This window comes from Agelaius tricolor, unplaced genomic scaffold (assembly GCF_023055355.1).
Source record: "Agelaius tricolor isolate 1412-34295 unplaced genomic scaffold, bAgeTri1.0.p SCAF_33, whole genome shotgun sequence".
NCBI classification, from domain to species: domain Eukaryota; kingdom Metazoa; phylum Chordata; class Aves; order Passeriformes; family Icteridae; genus Agelaius; species Agelaius tricolor.
Window position 1 is genome coordinate 4,388,936 of NW_027269293.1, and position 16,228 is coordinate 4,405,163.

Here is a 16,228-nt window from a genome sequence, read left to right on the forward strand (position 1 = left end):
CTGAGCTCTGCCCCACTCGTGACCTGAGTGGGCTGGGGGGCTCAGGGGCCCCCCCCCTCCCCTGCCACCAGGTCCTGAACACAGATCCAGAGTGTCCTTGTCCCGGTGCAGGGGGGTCCCCAAGAGGTGTCCCTGTCCCCATCCCTGTGCCCAGCGTTTCTGAAGGGGGAGGGGGGAATTGAGGTGCCTTGAGGGGGGGCATTGTCCCCTAAAATAGTGCAGGGGGGTCTGAAGGATGCGGGGGTTGCCCTCCCCCACCCCTGCACCCTCAGTGAGTGCAATCTGGGGGGGACTGGGGGTGCCCCTGTGCCTGTGGGCAGCACAGGGGGGGTGGCAAAGGGGTGCAGCACAGGGGGTGCCAGGTATGGGGGTGCAGGGACCCTTCCAAGGAGTGTCCCCAGCCTCCCCCACAGCACAGGAGGGTGCCGGGGGGGGTCCCGGTCCCCGGAGCAGCACAGAGGCTGCCCCGGTGCAGCGAGGGGGGTACCCGAGGGGGGTGCGGTGTCCCCAGATGGAATCCGGGGGGGTGAGGTCCCGCGTGGGTGCCCGAGAGGGGGTGTGGGTGGTCCTGGGGGGCGTTTGGGGTGTCCCCCTTAGGGAGGCTGTTTCCCCAGTGAGTGCCCGGGGGGGTCTTTGTGTCTCCAGGAGGAATTGGGGTGTCCGGGGGGGGCTGTTTGCGTGTCCGGGGGGGTGTTTGTGTCCGGGGGGCGGGGGAGCTGTTGCCGTCCCTGTGCCCGGGGCTCTGGGGTGTCCCGGGGGGGGTTGTTTGTTTGTGTGCCCGGGTGTGGGGGGGGAGCACTGTGTTCTCGGAGGGGGGGGGTACGATTGTGTCCCGCTGAGTGCCCGGGAGGGGTGTTTGTGTCCCCGGGGAGTGTCGGGGGGGTTCTGTGACCCTGGCCGGGGGTGTTTGTGTGCCCGGGGTGGCCGCTCGTGTCCCCGGCGGGGTGTCCCCGTCCCGGGGCGGCCGGGGGGGTGTCGGCGGCCCGGGGGCGGGGCGGGGCGGGGCCGCGGCCGTGCCTATAAAGGCGGCGGGGGCGGGGGCGGCGCGTCCCCCCCCCGGCGGCGGCGGAGCGGCGCGGAGCGGAGCGGGCGGCGGTGCGGGCTGCGGTACCACCAGCAGCGGCGGCTCTGCGGGGCCGCGCCGGTGAGCGCCGGCCCGGGGGGCTCGGGGGCGGAACCGGGCAGGATCCGGGGGGGCCGCAACCGCCTGACCCCCCCCCCCCCCCCCCCCCCTCATCTCCCCGCAGGTCTCGGCCACCCCCGGACTCCCCTCCGGCTCTGCCCGTCCCTCCGCCTCCCTCCCCCCCTCATCCCCTTTTTTTTTATTTTGCCGCCCCCCCCTCATTTCTCCCAGCAACGCCGCCCCCCGCCCCCCCCCCGCAGCAAGATGGTGCAGAAGAAATCAGAGATCCCGGGATTCCACCGCTCCTTCAAGGTAAGGGGCCGCTCCCCGCCCCCACCGGGATGCTCTGGGGGGCTCCGGGGCCGGGCTGCCGGCAGGGCAGGGCTGCGCCCGCATCGCTGCCTCCCCTGCCCGGCAACGGAGGGGGCCCGGCCGCTTCCTGCCCCACCCCCGAAACCCCCAAACTGAGGAGCTCCGGGGGCGCTGCCCCCAAACCGTGCGGGGGGACCCCCCTGTCCCCCCGTGCCGGAGGTCGCGGTGCTGCCGGGGGTTGGCTCAGTGTCTCCCCCCATGCCTCGGGTGGGCGCTGGGATGCTGCAGCTCCCGCGGGGATCCCCCGTGGGTGCCTTGGCTGCACTTTCCCCCCGCCCAGCTGCACCCCCTCGTCCTGGTCCGGCTGCGATGTGGGGGTGGTTTCAGGGTTCCCCAGACCCGGCCCGGTTGGACCGTGCGAGGCTCGATCGCGCCCGCCCCGGGATGCCCTGGGCACCCCAAACCCGGGCCCGTCACCCCCCCTGTCCCACCTGCCGCTGTCACCTCGGGGGGTGCGGGGGGTCCCTGTGGCCCCGCTCCCTTCGCTTCCCCCCTTCCCGAGCCGCCTCCTGGCTGTGGCTTGGGGGGTTCTTTGTTCGGTTTCTCTCCAGCTCCGGGGTGCGGGAGGGTCCCCCTAACCCGCCCCCTCCTGGTGGTGACCCCCGCTCCCGCTCGGGCGGCCTCTGGCCGGGGTTTGTGTCCCCCCGCGGTGGCTGGGGATGGAGGCGGGGGGGACACCTCGGCTGTGCTGATGGAGCCCGTGCGCAGCCTCCCATCCCCCAGACCTTTGTGTGGCAGTGCTGCGGCAGCTGGCAGGGCCCCCTGGCCCCCTATTGCCCCCCCTGTGCTTCCCCTGCCCTCCCGTACACCTCGTGCCTCGCCCGGAGGCCCCGACCCCCCCATCCTGCCGGGGCTCGTCCCGGGGGGGCAGCAGCTGCGGGGCGATGCTGCGCTCCCCAAATCCAGGTTTTGAGGGGGAAGAGAGCTGGGAAAATGCAGCACGGGAGAGTTTTGGTCCCGGAGATCCAAAGTGGTGGTTGGTGGGGGGGTGATCCTGCCCCCCGTTCCCCTGGGGACCCCCGGCCCCCCCAGGGCTGCAGTAAACAGGCGCCTTCTGGGTGTTTCTGCCGGTGGCCGGGGCTGGCCGTGCTGGGGCTGGCAGCCGGCCCGGGCACCGGGCGGGTTTGGGAACGCCGCTGGAGCTGCCACCTCCACCCAAACAGATTTCATAATCCTGGGGAGGAGGGGGCCCTTTTGCCCCTAGCACTGCCCCATCCCACGGGTGGCTCAGGGGAGCAGGAAGCAGAGGGTCCCCATGTCCCTTTGGGTGCCACTGGGGTTCAGCATGGGGGAAGGAGCAGGTCCATGCCCATGCCCTCCATGGATCCCAGGGTGCAGAAGGGTTTGGAGTGAGGCCTGATCCTGCCGGGTCGGGGGTGTCCTGCAGCCCAGTGAACACGATGTCCATGGAGCAGGCTCTGGCCTCTGTGACCTTGCAGGGAGCTGGGAGGACATGGAGGGGTGGCTCTGGAGCCTCTCTTGCCCTGTGACTTCTCTTCCTCCCCCTCCTACCTCACTGTGGTTCAGGTTTGGGTGGAGATTTGGGGTTGGGTTGGTGTGGGCGGCTGCGGTCCCTCTCATCATCCCCCATGTGCTGGCCTGAGGCTGGCTGGAGGAGTGACCCTGCAGCACCATCCCCATCAGGAGATGTGGTCAAAGCCTTCCTCCTCATCCTCTGGAGCTCTGCCGTGTCCCACCATGGGCTGGTGACCTGCACCATGGGGTAGTGAGCAGAATGTGTCCCAGGAGCTGCTGGAGCATACTGGGCTCAGGGTGGCAGCTGGTGGTGGCTGATCCAGCAGCTGCCACCTCACTCCTGCTCTTGGCTCCCACAGGGGCAAAACCCTTTCGACCTGGAGTTCGACCAGTCCAACCACCTGGAGCCCGTCTTCAACTTCGAGTGCCCGCCCCGTCCCGGTGAGTCGCCAGGGGCTCCCTCCCAGCGCGGCCTCTCCCACCCTGCCCCTGGGATCTGGGCCCTGAGGGCTTTGGGGGCAGCCCTGGCCGTGCTGGGGGAGCTGGGGGTGGACAGGGATGGCTGACACTGCTGGCTTTGCTCTGGCACAGACATGCCTTCAAGTCAACCCATCGACATCCCTGATGCCAAGAAAAGGAACAAGAAGAAGAAGCGCTGCAGAGCCACCGACAGCTTCTCTGGCAGGTTCGAAGGTGAGTGGGGCTGCTCAGGGACCCCAGGGGCTGCCCTTGGCCTGGGGCAGGGCTGGGCCCTCCTGGTGTCCCCAGGCTGTGTGCAGTGGGGCCAGCAGCTCAGGTGACCTCTCCCCTGGCAGATGTTTACCAGCTGCAGGAGGAGGTGCTGGGAGAAGGGGCCCACGCCAGAGTCCAGTCCTGCGTGAACCTCATCACCAACAAGGAGTACGCGGTGAAGGTAAAGCTGCCCTCCTCCCACCCTCTACCTCAGTTTCCATTCTGCCCTCCACTCCTGGGGCTCTCCCAGCTCCCAGGACCATCCTGTGCTGGCCCAGGACTGCAGTTCTATGGGCTGGAGGGAAGGGAGAGGGGTGGGGATGCAGCAGTGCTGGGCTGTGGTGGTGGCACATCGACCTCTGCCACCACCCAGCTCGGGCTCCTCGGTGACCCCCCTCAGCCACACTCCTCTCTCTCTCAATGAGGGCAGGCCAGAGACTAAATGAACACTCGGGATGTGTCTGGGGACTTGGGGCAGGGTGGTGCTGGTAGGATGGTCATCTCCTGTTCACTCCAGGAAGGTCTCTCTCATGCGGGTGCTGGAGGAGGTTGGCGTGAGCTTTTGGGGTCAGCATGGTGGTCCCATGGCCCTGCACCCCACAGATTCTGAGCCATGGCAGAGGGGCTCTGGGATGAGCCCTGTGTCAAAAAGCAGCCAAATGCCAGGGGAGCTTTGCCTCCCCCATCGCTCCGTGGGGGCCTTTGGGTGCCCCAGAGGAGAAGCCGAGGCAGCAGGGAGGGCTGTGCTGCTGGAGTGCTCTGTGTGCCCCAAAGGGCAGTGACAGCACCCATCCATCTGCCCTCCCCACCGCGTGGGGTGTCCCCCTGTCCGCCCTTGGCACGGGCAGCGAGCCCCGCCGTGCCAGCACCCAGTGGGGCATAGGGCCCTTCGCTGCTCCAGCGTCACACGGAGCTCTGCTGGCCCCGGCCCCGGAGGGAGCGGCTTGGCACGGCCGCTACCGCTTGGCACCGGCGCCGGGAACAGCCTGTTCTGCTCCGGAGCCCCGCCCGGCCCCGCGGCTCCCCGCGCCCGAGGGGCAGCGGTGCCCCCGCCCCTCCCTGGCAGCGCTCAGCCTCCTCCTCTTTGCCTCCCAGATCATCGAAAAGCGCCTGGGACACATCCGGAGCAGGGTTTTCCGGGAGGTGGAGATGCTCTATCAGTGCCAGGGACACAGGTACGGGGGGCATCCCCCACGGTGGGCACCGGCAGTGGGCTGGGAGCTGATGATTGGGACGCCCATGGGTCACAGCCAGCCCGCCCTCTGCCCCACGCTCCCTGCCCCTGACCCCGCTGGCCGCGGTGGAGCATCCCCAGGGGACATTCGGTGGTTTGCCGTGACGGCAGGGCCTCGGTGGCCAAGTTGGAGCCGAGCCGAGCCCCTGCTGTGTGTGGGGCGGGCCAGGAGGGGCTGGGAGCAATTAGGGAGGAGCGAGCCGGGCGCTGCAAGCCCCTCTCCCTCCTGGAATTCGGCCAGGGGGGCCCTGGCCGTGTGGTTTCAATCACTGCAAGCCCAGTTTTCCCATCCCACATCCCTCCCGGGGTCCTGTGCTGGATGGGGCTGGGGGGGGGACCCCAGGAGGTGTTTGGGGGGATGCTGGACTGATGCCATGGTCCCTGCAGAAATGTGCTGGAGCTGATTGAGTTCTTCGAGGAGGAGGAGAGGTTTTACCTGGTGTTTGAGAAGATGAGGGGAGGTGAGTGCAGCCCCAGGGTGGGGGGAGCTGGGGCAGCAGGACCCCCACGAACCCCAGCTCTGCTCTCACCTGGCCACAGGCTCCATCCTGACCCACATCCACCGGAGACGCCACTTCAACGAGCTGGAGGCCAGCGTGGTGGTGCAGGATATCGCCAGCGCCCTGCACTTTCTGCACAACAAAGGTGAGCTGGGACGCCCCAGGTGCCACCGAGGACACCCTGGGGTGCGCTGGGCCCTCCCGGGGGTGTCACTGCCTCCCCCCATCCTCCTGCCCAGGGGACAGTGCCCGTCCCAGCACGCAGGGTCAGGCCCAGCTGCATCACAAGGCTTTTTGTGGTGCAGATCCTGTTCCTCCAGTTTGGTTGGGATTTGGGGCCAGCAGCAAATTTTGCCTTTTGCCAGGGCGCAGGCAGTGATTTGGGGTGGGGAGGGAGGGGTCCCTGTGCCACCCCCAGACTTTACACTATAGCAGTTCTTGTAGGAGGGGGATTTTTACCCTCATTGGCTCTTTTGCCCCCAGGGATTGCACACAGGGATCTGAAACCAGAAAATATCCTGTGTGAGAGCCCAGACCAGGTGAGCGGGGAGCAGCCAGGGTGGGTGCAGGGTGTGCTGCCTGGGGGGGTGGGCACAGTGGGGTGATTGCTCAGGTGGGGGGTGCAGGAGGGTCCTGCCAGGGACACACACACACGCCAGGTCCTGCCAGGGACACACACCCCCCTCCCATATGCCACAGCACAGCGTGGTGTGAAGCATGACACAACCTGGCATTGAGCAGCTGTGGCCTGAAAACACGGCTGTGGTCCCCGGGGGCTGCCGGCTGTGGTTCCTGCAGGATGCCAGGGGGGGTCACCGACCACTCCCCCTCTCTCCCCAGGTCTCCCCAGTGAAGATCTGCGACTTTGACCTGGGAAGTGGCATCAAACTGAACGGCGACTGCTCCCCTATCTCCACTCCGGAGCTGCTCACCCCGGTAAGCGTGCGAGGCCCCCTCCATTGTGGGGTCCCCGGGCACCCCCCAGCTGCCCTGCAGCCTCCAGGAGCAGGGCTCTGCACGGACACCCCCCTGCTCGTCGCTGCTGTCGCTGATGCAGCGCGTCCCCCGTCCCCCCCCTGCCGTGGCAGGCGAGATGCGGTTACATAACGCGGGGGGGCCGGGGGCTGGCGCAGCGCCCGGGCTGCCGTGAGCCTTAGCAACAGCCCGAGCGCTCGCCGAGCCTGCCGGGAGAACTGGGTCAGCACCGGGCTGGGGGGCCGCGGTTCCCCGGCTCGTGGGCGAGGGAGAGGGGCCGAGGCTGTGCGGCGCGGGGTGGGCAGCCCGAGAGCTGCCGGGTGTCCCCGTGTCGCGCAGATGCCATCTCCCGCAGAAAGCCGCGCTGCCCTTATCGCCAGCCGCAGGTGCCCCCTGCGGGGTATCGCCCTGCACCCCGGATTCTGGGGTGCGAACGTGCCGGGGAGGGCGGAGCCGAGCCCGTGCGGGGCGCACAACAGCCAGGACACCCCAGCCCCCTCCTTCCTCCGCGTCCGCCTCCTCCCGGGGCGGATCCGAGGTCCTGGGGTGTCCCGAGTTTGCCCATTCTCAGCCAGGCTCGGCCTGGGGGGGTTGTTTTCCTGCGGTGGCATCAGCTGCTGGGGCCGGCCCCTCGTCTGGAGGCCTCTCTCGTTACGGGGCGATTATCTGCTGGCTGCAGCTCTTTTCTGCCCTGGTCACGGGGCCTGTGTGGGCTGCGGGTCATGTGCTGGAAAGCCCCAGAGTCCCTGGAGCGATAGGGGAATGGGGCCGCTGGCTCTGCCTCTCCCTGCACAGGGTTAACTCCTCCCGCCCCGGATCCTGCGCGGCGGCTCCGCCCGTGCCGGCCCGGGGAGCAGGAGCAGGCACAGCAGGCTCGTCCCACCGTGTCCCGCGGCCGCTCCCAGGCGCTGGGGCTGTCCCGCCGAGCCGGTTGGGTGGTGACAATGCTGTGGGTCCTGTGGGTCCGGCTGTGCTGCACCGTGGGGGTTGCACCCTTTAGGCTTTTTTTTTTTTTTCCTTCGGGGTGGCAGCTGCTGCTGGGTGACCCCAGAGAGGCGGGTCTGTGGCATCCTCTGCGGTGGGAAACCCAGCAGGGCGATGTGGCAGGAGCAAACCTGGGGAGCACCTTCCATTCAGAGGTGCAGCCCCGGAGATCTGGCAGGACCCTCCCAGTCCCCCCTGCCCTGTCTGTCCCCACCCTTGGGGCTCACCCTGCCCTGTCTGTCCCCAGCCCCGGGGCTCACCCTGCCCTGTCTGTCCCCACCCCTGGGGCTCACCCCCTGCCCTGTCTGTCCCCACCCTGGGGCTCACCCATGTCTGTCCCCACCCCTGGGGCTCACCCCCTGCCCTGTCTGTCCCCACCCCTGGGGCTCACCCTGCCCTGTCTGTCCCCACCCCCGGGGCTCACCCTGTCTGTCCCCACAGTGTGGCTCAGCCGAGTACATGGCCCCAGAGGTGGTGGAAGCCTTCAACGAGGAAGCCTCAATCTACGACAAGCGCTGTGACCTGTGGAGCCTGGGTGTCATCCTGTACATCATGCTCAGTGGGTACCCCCCCTTTGTGGGCCACTGTGGCTCTGACTGTGGCTGGGACCGGGGTGAGGCGTGCCACACCTGCCAGGTGAGTGGGGCACCCCAGCAGCGCCCAAACCCACCCCCAGTTTGGCTGCAGCGCTCCTGGCTGAGGCCTTGTTCTTTCTCCCCTTGCTCAGAACATGCTCTTTGAGAGCATCCAGGAGGGGAAGTACGAGTTTCCTGACAAGGACTGGGCACACATCTCCTTTGGAGCCAAAGACCTCATTTCCAAGCTGCTGGTGAGAGATGCCAAGAAGCGGCTCAGCGCAGCCCAGGTCCTGGAGCACCCCTGGGTGCAGGGGGTGAGTGTTGATGTCCCCTCCCCACTCTCTGCTCCCAAAATCCGGGGTGGGGAACATCTGTCTGCACTACCCTGGCTCTGACTGGCTGCATTTTGTTGCAGTGTGCCCCGGACAATACCCTGCCAACCCCCATCATCCTGCAGAGGTGAGTGGGCTCCAGCCCCCTGAATCCTGACTCCACTCCTCAGCACTACTGTCTGTTCCTTCTGCTTTTTGGGGGCTCTGCCACCACTCTGTGTCTGGGCAGCCCTGCCACTTGGGGTTTGATTTTTGGTGTCTGAGCAGTCTGGCATGGCCAGCACGTGAGGAGGGACACCTGGATATTTGATCCCAACCTCCCTCCAGCCCCCCACACCCCCCTGAGCCCGTGCCTCCCCTGCAGGAACAGCAGTGCCAAAGAGCTCACCTCCTTTGCTGCTGAGGCCATCGCTGTCAACCGCCAGCTGACACGGCATGACGAGGACGAGGAGGAAGAGGCGGAGGAGGAAGCACGACCCATCATCATCAAAGCTACCTCACGGGCCATGCAGCTCTCCCCCCCCTCTGAGTCCAAGCTGGCCAAGCGGCGGCAGAAGAGCAGCCTGGCCAAGGCAGTGGCCTCTGGGCAGCACCTGGTGGCCCCGCTGGTCCTGGTGGCCGACCAAGCCTGAGTGGTGCCCCTCACACCTGCTGTACCCCATGTCCCCCCTTCTCCTCCTTTCTTTCTTCCCCTTTCCCTCCCTGACCCCACCGTTTCTGGCTAGTGACAAGATCAGGACTCGTCCCTGTGGCTGGTTTCCAAGGTTTTGCTGATCTTGTAGGTCTGGGGGTGGGAGGGTTTAAGATCTTTTTTTTTTTTAAGGTATAAAATCAAGTGTGAGGTTGCTTCACCCAGGGCACACTCAAGGACATCTGACAGACACACGGACTTTTGTTTCCCAGCTCTTGGTTTCTCCTCTGACATTTTCCCCCTCCCTGACACCAAAGGACTCTTTGTATCCGCGGCTGCTTTGACGATTTCAGCTCATTTCATACTGTGAACAAAAGACCCTCGGTCGCATTTTCAACAACGGGAGTTGTGTTTTAACCTCGTCCCTCCCCTCGGAGCTGCAGGTTTCTCTCCTTGTTGGGGTAGATCCCACAAAAACCCCTTCCTAGGGGTCTGGGAGGCACCTCCCAGCTGTGGGAGGTGTGGGGAGCCCCTGTGTCCTGTTCTTGGGGGTGTCCCCAGCTCAGCTCCAGGGGGACACAGTGCAGGGATCAGCTCGGGCTGGGGAGAGACGGTGCCAGCAAGGGAGCAGTGCCCAGCCCACCTTCTCTCCTCGGCATCCTGCTTCCAGAATAAGCTATTCACCTCTTTTCTTTTTGCCCTTTTTTTTTTTCCCTTTTTAATTACTGTTGGTTTTAAACTGCCAGCTGTGCTTCTCTACAGGGCACAGAGAGATGTCTTCCTTTCCTCCCACGCTCCGGCTGGCGGCTCCCTGGGCATGCATGGGTGCTCTTGTGCCAGGTCAGGTGTTGCACCCCGGGTTTTGGAAGGGCTGGTGGCTGTGCCCCTGGGGGAGGTGCATGGGGGATGAGGTGTTCAGGGTGGCCAGAGCAGCCAGAAACACTCTCTGGGAATTGTGTGCTCTGTGCAAAGCAAGGACCCCCTTACAGAGCATCAGGACCTGCTGCAGGACAGTGAGACCTGCCATGGCTTCAGGCTGGCCCCGAGGCTGCCGTGGCAGGAGGGTCAGGGGGCACAGAGGGTGCCCAATGCCCCAGGGGTGCCAGTGGGTGAGCAGTCAGGCTGGTGGCAGCACCCAAAGGCCAGGGCACGGGGGAGCAGCCTGAGGACAGCTCGGGATGTGGGGCTGGAAGGTTTGGGGTCAGAGCAGCAGAGTGTTCAGCAGGGAGAGCTGGTGTGGGTGGTCATGCACGTGCATCTCTGCTCACGTGTGTTCAGCCATGCATGGTGTTGTCCTTTCCTTGGAGTTTGCTTCAGTGGGGGAAGGACTCGGGATGCTGAGTTGGGGCGAGGCCCTTGGTTGGTTTCTGGGTCTGTCCAGGGGAGCTCAGGGCCAGACCAGCCTCCAGATCCCTCTGACACCCCCTGCTCCCTGCCACAGGCACTGCTTGGGGTTGTGCCACCAAGCTGTGCCTGCTGCCAGCCCCCATCCCGCTGGGAGGGCAGTGCCTCCTTCACAGCCTCCTCCTGTCCTTTCTGACTCAGTGCTTTGAGCTTTATATTTTGCAAAAGCAGCCTCGGCCCATCGTGTGCACAGGTGAGGGTTTGGGAGCTCTGAGCTGGGGAACAGACTTCCCTGGGTCTTCAGCTGAAGACAGTTGCTGTCTCTGGAAAAAAAAAAGAAAAGAAAGTTCTCCTTTTTATTTTAAGACTGCTGACAGCAATACTATGCAATATATGTTGTTTTTTGTTTCAGGGAGGTGTGTGTGTTATCTTGGGAGATGATGATCTCGGGTGTTGATGGAGTTTAGGGCAGGGGCCATCTTCTCTCACCCTTCCCAGCCTTTCTGCTGACCCAGGGGGCTGGGGAGGGTGACTCCATCCCCATCCCACCCCCAAAACTGCCTCGCACTTGGGATCTCCCTCTCCCCTGTGTGTCCCCAGTCCCACTGTGCTGGGTGGGAGGAGCAAGGCAGTGGTGAGGGGAGACCCTCCCCGCAGGCACCAGGACACCCTGGAGAGGCCTCCTTTAACAGGAAGAAAAAAAAAATCCATCTTGATTGTACGTTGTTACTTTTTATAGCTTATTTTGTTTTATCAGTTGTAGATAATTCCTTGTTGTCTTATATTAAGAAATACTTGAATGATGTACAGTACGCGATGCCTTGAGCTGGTATTGTGAAGCTATCGTTGATGCTGCACGCTGCAGCCTTTTTTTAAAAAACAAAAAAATCATGGGAAGGGGATGGCAGGGGGATGTCTCCAAAATTTATCTGTCCCCCGTGCTGCTTTTGTTGGCAAACTGAGTTTCCCCTTTTCCCCCACGCGTAAGAGCGATCTCTTTTCTATCTCTAAATATAAAGTACACCACACACTCTGGGGAAGGCCTGGGTGACCCTGCCTGTGTCCCGTGGGTGTCCTCGGCCGGGGATGTGCAGCCAGAAGATGCTGTGGGAGTTTGTGGGACTTGGAGGATGTGCTGGGAGCATCTGAGCTCGGCCTGGGCTCGGCTTTGCATTTTGGGTAGGGTTTGGTGTGGACCCGGCGCTCCTGGCGTGGTACTGGGGGGTGCCCCAAGGCCAGGTCTGTGCATTGGTAGAGAATCTTTAAATGCCTCTATGGACTGGAAAACCTCCAGCCTGGCTGGTGGCAGTGCTGGGCACCCCCAGGTGCCCTGGCAGGGCAGGCATGGCTGGGGACACCCTGGTGCCAGGGCCAGACGTCCCCTCCCCGCTGCCAGCGCCTCTCCCGGGGCGGTTTCCAGACAGATGCTCCCGTGGTCCAGCACCAGCGACCCCCTCTCGCCAGCACCCTTCCTCCTCCTCTTCCTCTTTCCAAACTTTCCCCCCCATAGAGCATCTATCTTGGAAACCAACTTCAAAATATTTTTTTTTTTTAAGCTGGAAATGTTAAGTGTTTTTGCTTCCTCCCCTTCCCCCCCACCCTTCCTCCAGCCAACTAACTCGACTTAGAACTGGTTAGAAATGTTTACTGTGAAGCTAACTCTTTTTTATCAAACCAGGAGAAACTTTCTCCACTTTACAATTGATGAAGACTGCCAAAGCTGGTTCAACAAGAGTCACGTTAACGCACTGTTGGTTTGTGCAACAGCTGCCTCTGCTCAGGGGCTGGCTGGGAAATAAAATAAAATATTAAAAAAAAAAAAAAAAAAGGACAAAAAAACAAAAACAAAAAAAGGAAAAAAAAAACAAACACACAAAAAGAAGCACTTTACTGTATTGTACCAGGTGATCTGATACAGCTGAATTGAAGTTTTCCTTTATAACAATTGTTGATGCCAGAATTTTGTATTCTGTTTTGTAAGAATTTAATAAAAATGCATTGAGACCTATATGGTGGGCAGGTGGCTGTGGCAGGTGGGGCTTGTTGGATGAGGGGTTTAGGGAATTGGGTGGCACTGTGTCCAGGGGCTCCTCTCCCCATAATCCTTCCCAGCCCACTTGTTCCTTCCCAGCCTGCTGCTGGCCCAGGGGGCTGGGATGTGGCTGGGGTGGGAGGCCAGGAATAGGGGCTGGCAGAGGCTCAGGCCCTGACTCACTTTTCCCAGCAGATGGTGTGATCCTCTCAATCCCAATGGGAGCTGCAGGTCACGGGGCAGGGCTCTGCTCCCTGCCAGCTGCACCCAGCGGCCTTGGGACTGCCCTGCCACCCCCAGAGACACTCCTGGCACATCCTCCCCACCCCTCCATGGCTCAGGGGCCAGAGGGGGACACTGAGGCAAGAGGAAAGTGTGGTGGGATAGGGAAGGCAGTGGGGACTGGAGGCTGGGGATCAGGGTGTGGGAAAAAGGCTGTAGAGGCCCTGCTGAGCTTTCTTACATGGACAAGGCAAGACCTTGTGGCATTTAAAATAAAAATTTAAAATCTTGACTTCTCCTGCCCTGCTGCTATGCTGGGGGATGGAGCTGGATCCCTCTGGATGCCATTGCCATGGTGCTGCTGCCCTGGCAGAACCCCATCCATGGCACCCCAGCTTTGGGGAATGGGCTGTGGGCTCTGCCATGGAGCAGCTGCTGCTCCCAGCTGTGAGCTGAGAGAGCCCCACTGCAACACTGCTGAGGATCCAGGCTCACTGCTGGGTAAATGCTGCAGCTGCTTCTTGCAGCATCTGGATCAGGACAGGATGGCCCCAGAAGTGTCCCTTCCCTGGCTGTTCCAGGATGGCATGTGGTGAGAACAGAGCTGGGGTTCCCTCCATGCTGAGGATGAGGAGCATGTCCCATCCCATGGTGTTGTTCCTGCCTCTGATGAACAAAACCATTGCTCCCTCCTGGGCCTGGGGCCACCAGCTGGTGACCCTGGACATTTTAGGAGCGTCCAGTTCTTGGCTCTTCTTCCTCTCTTGCATGTTGTTTCACCATCATTGGGCCCTCAGCTGTGTGCTTCAGAAATCTTTCCTCTCCTGCCTTTTGCTCAAGAGGTGCTCAAAAGGATCCAGCTGGATCCCAGACAGGTGTGTCAAAGGATCCAGCTGGATCCCAGACAGGTGTGTCAAAGGATCCAGCTGGATCCCAGACAGGTGTGTCAAAGGCAGCTTTGCTGCAGATGCTGGTTTAACTTTAAATCTCTGAAATTCCTTTACATGGCCCCTCTTCTCCCCTTTCCCCAGTTTCCCCAACCCCAGAAAGCGCCTGGCAGTTGGAAACCATTCCTGAGCACGTGCAGAGAAGGGCAGCTCTGAAAATAACCCAGCGCTGGGTTAAAATAACCTGTGCTGCTCTGGTGCTTGAGCATCAGCCCAAAATAGGCTCTGCCGGGATAAGGGCGCTATAAATACCCTGGTGTGGATTTGCACTGGAGAAAAGCCCCCAACTGCAGCAGGAGCAGTGCCCACGCTGGCCCAGAGGGAAGGGGCCACTGCAGAGCCCCCAGGGTGGCCTGGCTGATGTAGGGGTCAGCCAGGCTTTGGGTGATGTGGTGGCTTTGTGCCAGCCTGCCTGGCTTCAGCATCTAATGGAGCCAGCAGGTCATGGTTGGATCTGAGTGGCCGCAGCTCTGGTGGGGTCACATCTGCCTTCAGCCCAGGGCCCTGAGGCACCTGGGCAGGAGCAAAGATGAAGTGTCCTCAGTATTTTGGGTCTGAGCCCAGCTCTGCTGGTGACAAATGATGACCTGGGTGATTAGCCAACATTTTGATCCAACGTCTGCCCAAAAAACCACCCTGGAGTGAGTAACATGCATTCCCTCAGACCAGGCTGCTCTCCTGAACCGTCAGTGAACCCCAAACCCACACTGGACAACGTGGAGTGGAAGGTGTGAAGTGTGTTTTGATGCAAAACAGCTGCTTTGGATCAAAAAAAATATTTAACTTTCCTTTTTATGCTTTTAAAATGTTTTCTGGGATAGGGCAGAGATAGAAAGAACTCCAGTGCATTTTGCAGAGAGTCATGTCTCCTATCCAGGCAACCCAAACCAGCCATCTGGGGTGTTTGTTGGTAGGATGTGCCATTTTGGTGTGGTTTTGACTGGTGTGTGCAGGTTCTCCCTCTGAAGTCATCTCAGGGAGTGAGTGCACCCCAGCAGAGCCCAGCACACAGGTCTGGCCCTGCCTGTGTTTCCTGTAGCTGCTCCCTCTGCACCAGGAGCCTCAGTGGCACCAGCACAGCATGGCATGGCCTGTTTCCTCCACTGTCTGAAGGCCCTGGTCAGCCTTGTTTGTGGTTTTGGATGGTGAAGTGTGAATTTTGGAGAGCCATGGGATGCAGGTCTGGCTTTGCCACAGGATTCCAGCTCTGGTGGAATTGCACAGGCAACGGGAGCTGTGGTCAGTCAGTGGGAGCAGAGCAGGGTCAGGTTTTCCCAAAACCCAGGAGAGCTGTGCCCATGGCTGGAGTGGACCCTGGGCCTCAGGAGTCACCTCCTCAGCTGGCTGGAGGTTTAGATCAGGGTTTTGTGCTAAGGCACAGGGTTTGGCAGGTCCCACTTTGCCCTCCTCTGGCTCACACCCGGGATGTCTCTGTCTTTGCCATGCAGTTTTCCTCAGAGCCCCCTACATCCTCAAATGCCTCCTTTGAGGTGAGATGCTCCGCCAGGGGAGAGCTGCATCTGCCTGGCTTTTGCTTTGAACACACATTTGCAGCTTTTGCTTGGAGCACACATTCTAAATGGTTTTTTCTGCCTCCACAAGGTGAAGAAAGGCCAGATGTTCTCTGCTCTCCAACTCTGAGCACTCTGGTCCCACTGGTTTCATTCCAGCTGCTCGGAGCCTTGTAAGACCCTTCATGTCCAGCCCTGGATGGGGTCAGCCTTCACCCCACCAGCTGAACCCCAGCTGTGGTTTCCCTGCCCAGAGGGACTGCTGGGATGAGGCTTTTGCTCACCCTGTGAATGGCCCAGCTAAAACAGCACTGCCTTTGCCCAGGGCCTGATCTCTGAAGGAATCTGTTGGCTACCAGACCCAGAAATAATGACACCAAGCCTCTCATAGGAGTGTTTGTTCCCAGGTTTATTTTTGGGATGCTAAAGTCTCCTGTATGACACTCCTTTTTATTCCTCTGGTCTAACACACCCCTGATCACCGTGGTGCTGGTGCTGGGTCATGCAGCAAACCTGTCACCCCATCCCACAGCACCAGGGTGAGTGTCCCACACAGATCCATTATCCCTGAGATCCATGGCTGTGTTTCCTTACACTGGTCCTGAGTGAAGCCTCTGGCTCCTGCCACAACACAAATCACCCTGATTTACTTTACCACGGGCTGAATAATCAGGATCTGTCAGATGCAGGGTGGCAGGGCTGGCACGGTGAGCACGGCACAGAGCTGGTGGTGCTGGAAGATCAGGATTGATCGGGTGCAGAATCCCCTTCCCAGGTGATGGAGAAGCACCCTCCTCCCTGGCAGGCACACCACAGTTTGTCGAGGGTGAATTTGCTGGGATTTTGGAGCAGAGAATGCTGTGTTGAAGAAACTTCAGCCCATGGGCTGGGCTGGACGATCCTGCACCTCCCAGGCAGGGCAGGAGCCCCTCAGTGGCACTCCTGGAGCTGGATCCGTGTGGGATGACACAGCCCGCAGGCCGTTCCTGCCAGGCAGCAGCCGGTCCAGCCACCCAGCCGGGCACTGCGAGTCTCCAGCTCCCTCTAATGTTTGTGGCCCGAAAGAAGCATCCGCAAGCAGGACAGGCCTGAGCAGCGAGCCAGGCTGCACGGCCCCGAGGGAAACGTGTGACGCTGAAATCGGTGGAAGCAGCTGGGCTAGAAAGGGGGGAGTGATGTGCCGAGGAAATGGTGCTAAAGAGTAAAGGATGCAGCATTTTAAGAGAGAATATGGC

General features: G+C 61.7%; 1 protein-coding gene across 8 annotated transcripts in view; it reads left to right on the forward strand.

The window, feature by feature from the left end:
* The first annotated feature begins 1,012 nt into the window (after positions 1–1,012).
* MKNK2 (MAPK interacting serine/threonine kinase 2) overlaps positions 1,013–16,228 on the forward strand; it is a 108,196-nt gene continuing 92,980 nt past the window's right edge. For 2 of the 8 annotated variants that reach the window (XM_071451952.1, XM_071451951.1), the window contains exons 1-13: positions 1,013–1,144; positions 1,248–1,435; positions 3,331–3,412; positions 3,563–3,664; positions 3,787–3,884; positions 4,799–4,878; positions 5,325–5,398; positions 5,478–5,582; positions 5,921–5,976; positions 6,278–6,373; positions 7,838–8,032; positions 8,124–8,288; positions 8,390–8,433. In XM_071451952.1, coding sequence (XP_071308053.1) covers positions 1,388–1,435; positions 3,331–3,412; positions 3,563–3,664; positions 3,787–3,884; positions 4,799–4,878; positions 5,325–5,398; positions 5,478–5,582; positions 5,921–5,976; positions 6,278–6,373; positions 7,838–8,032; positions 8,124–8,288; positions 8,390–8,433 — 1,145 coding nt within the window. In that variant the 5' untranslated portion in view covers positions 1,013–1,144; positions 1,248–1,387. Of the gene's footprint in view, positions 1,145–1,170; positions 1,436–3,330; positions 3,413–3,562; positions 3,665–3,786; positions 3,885–4,798; positions 4,879–5,324; positions 5,399–5,477; positions 5,583–5,920; positions 5,977–6,277; positions 6,374–7,837; positions 8,033–8,123; positions 8,289–8,389; positions 8,434–8,670; positions 9,338–9,699; positions 9,778–11,959; positions 12,290–15,084; positions 16,223–16,228 lie in introns of those variants that run through there. The other 6 variants (XM_071451953.1, XM_071451948.1, XM_071451949.1 and 3 more) reach the window with 6 other exon arrangements.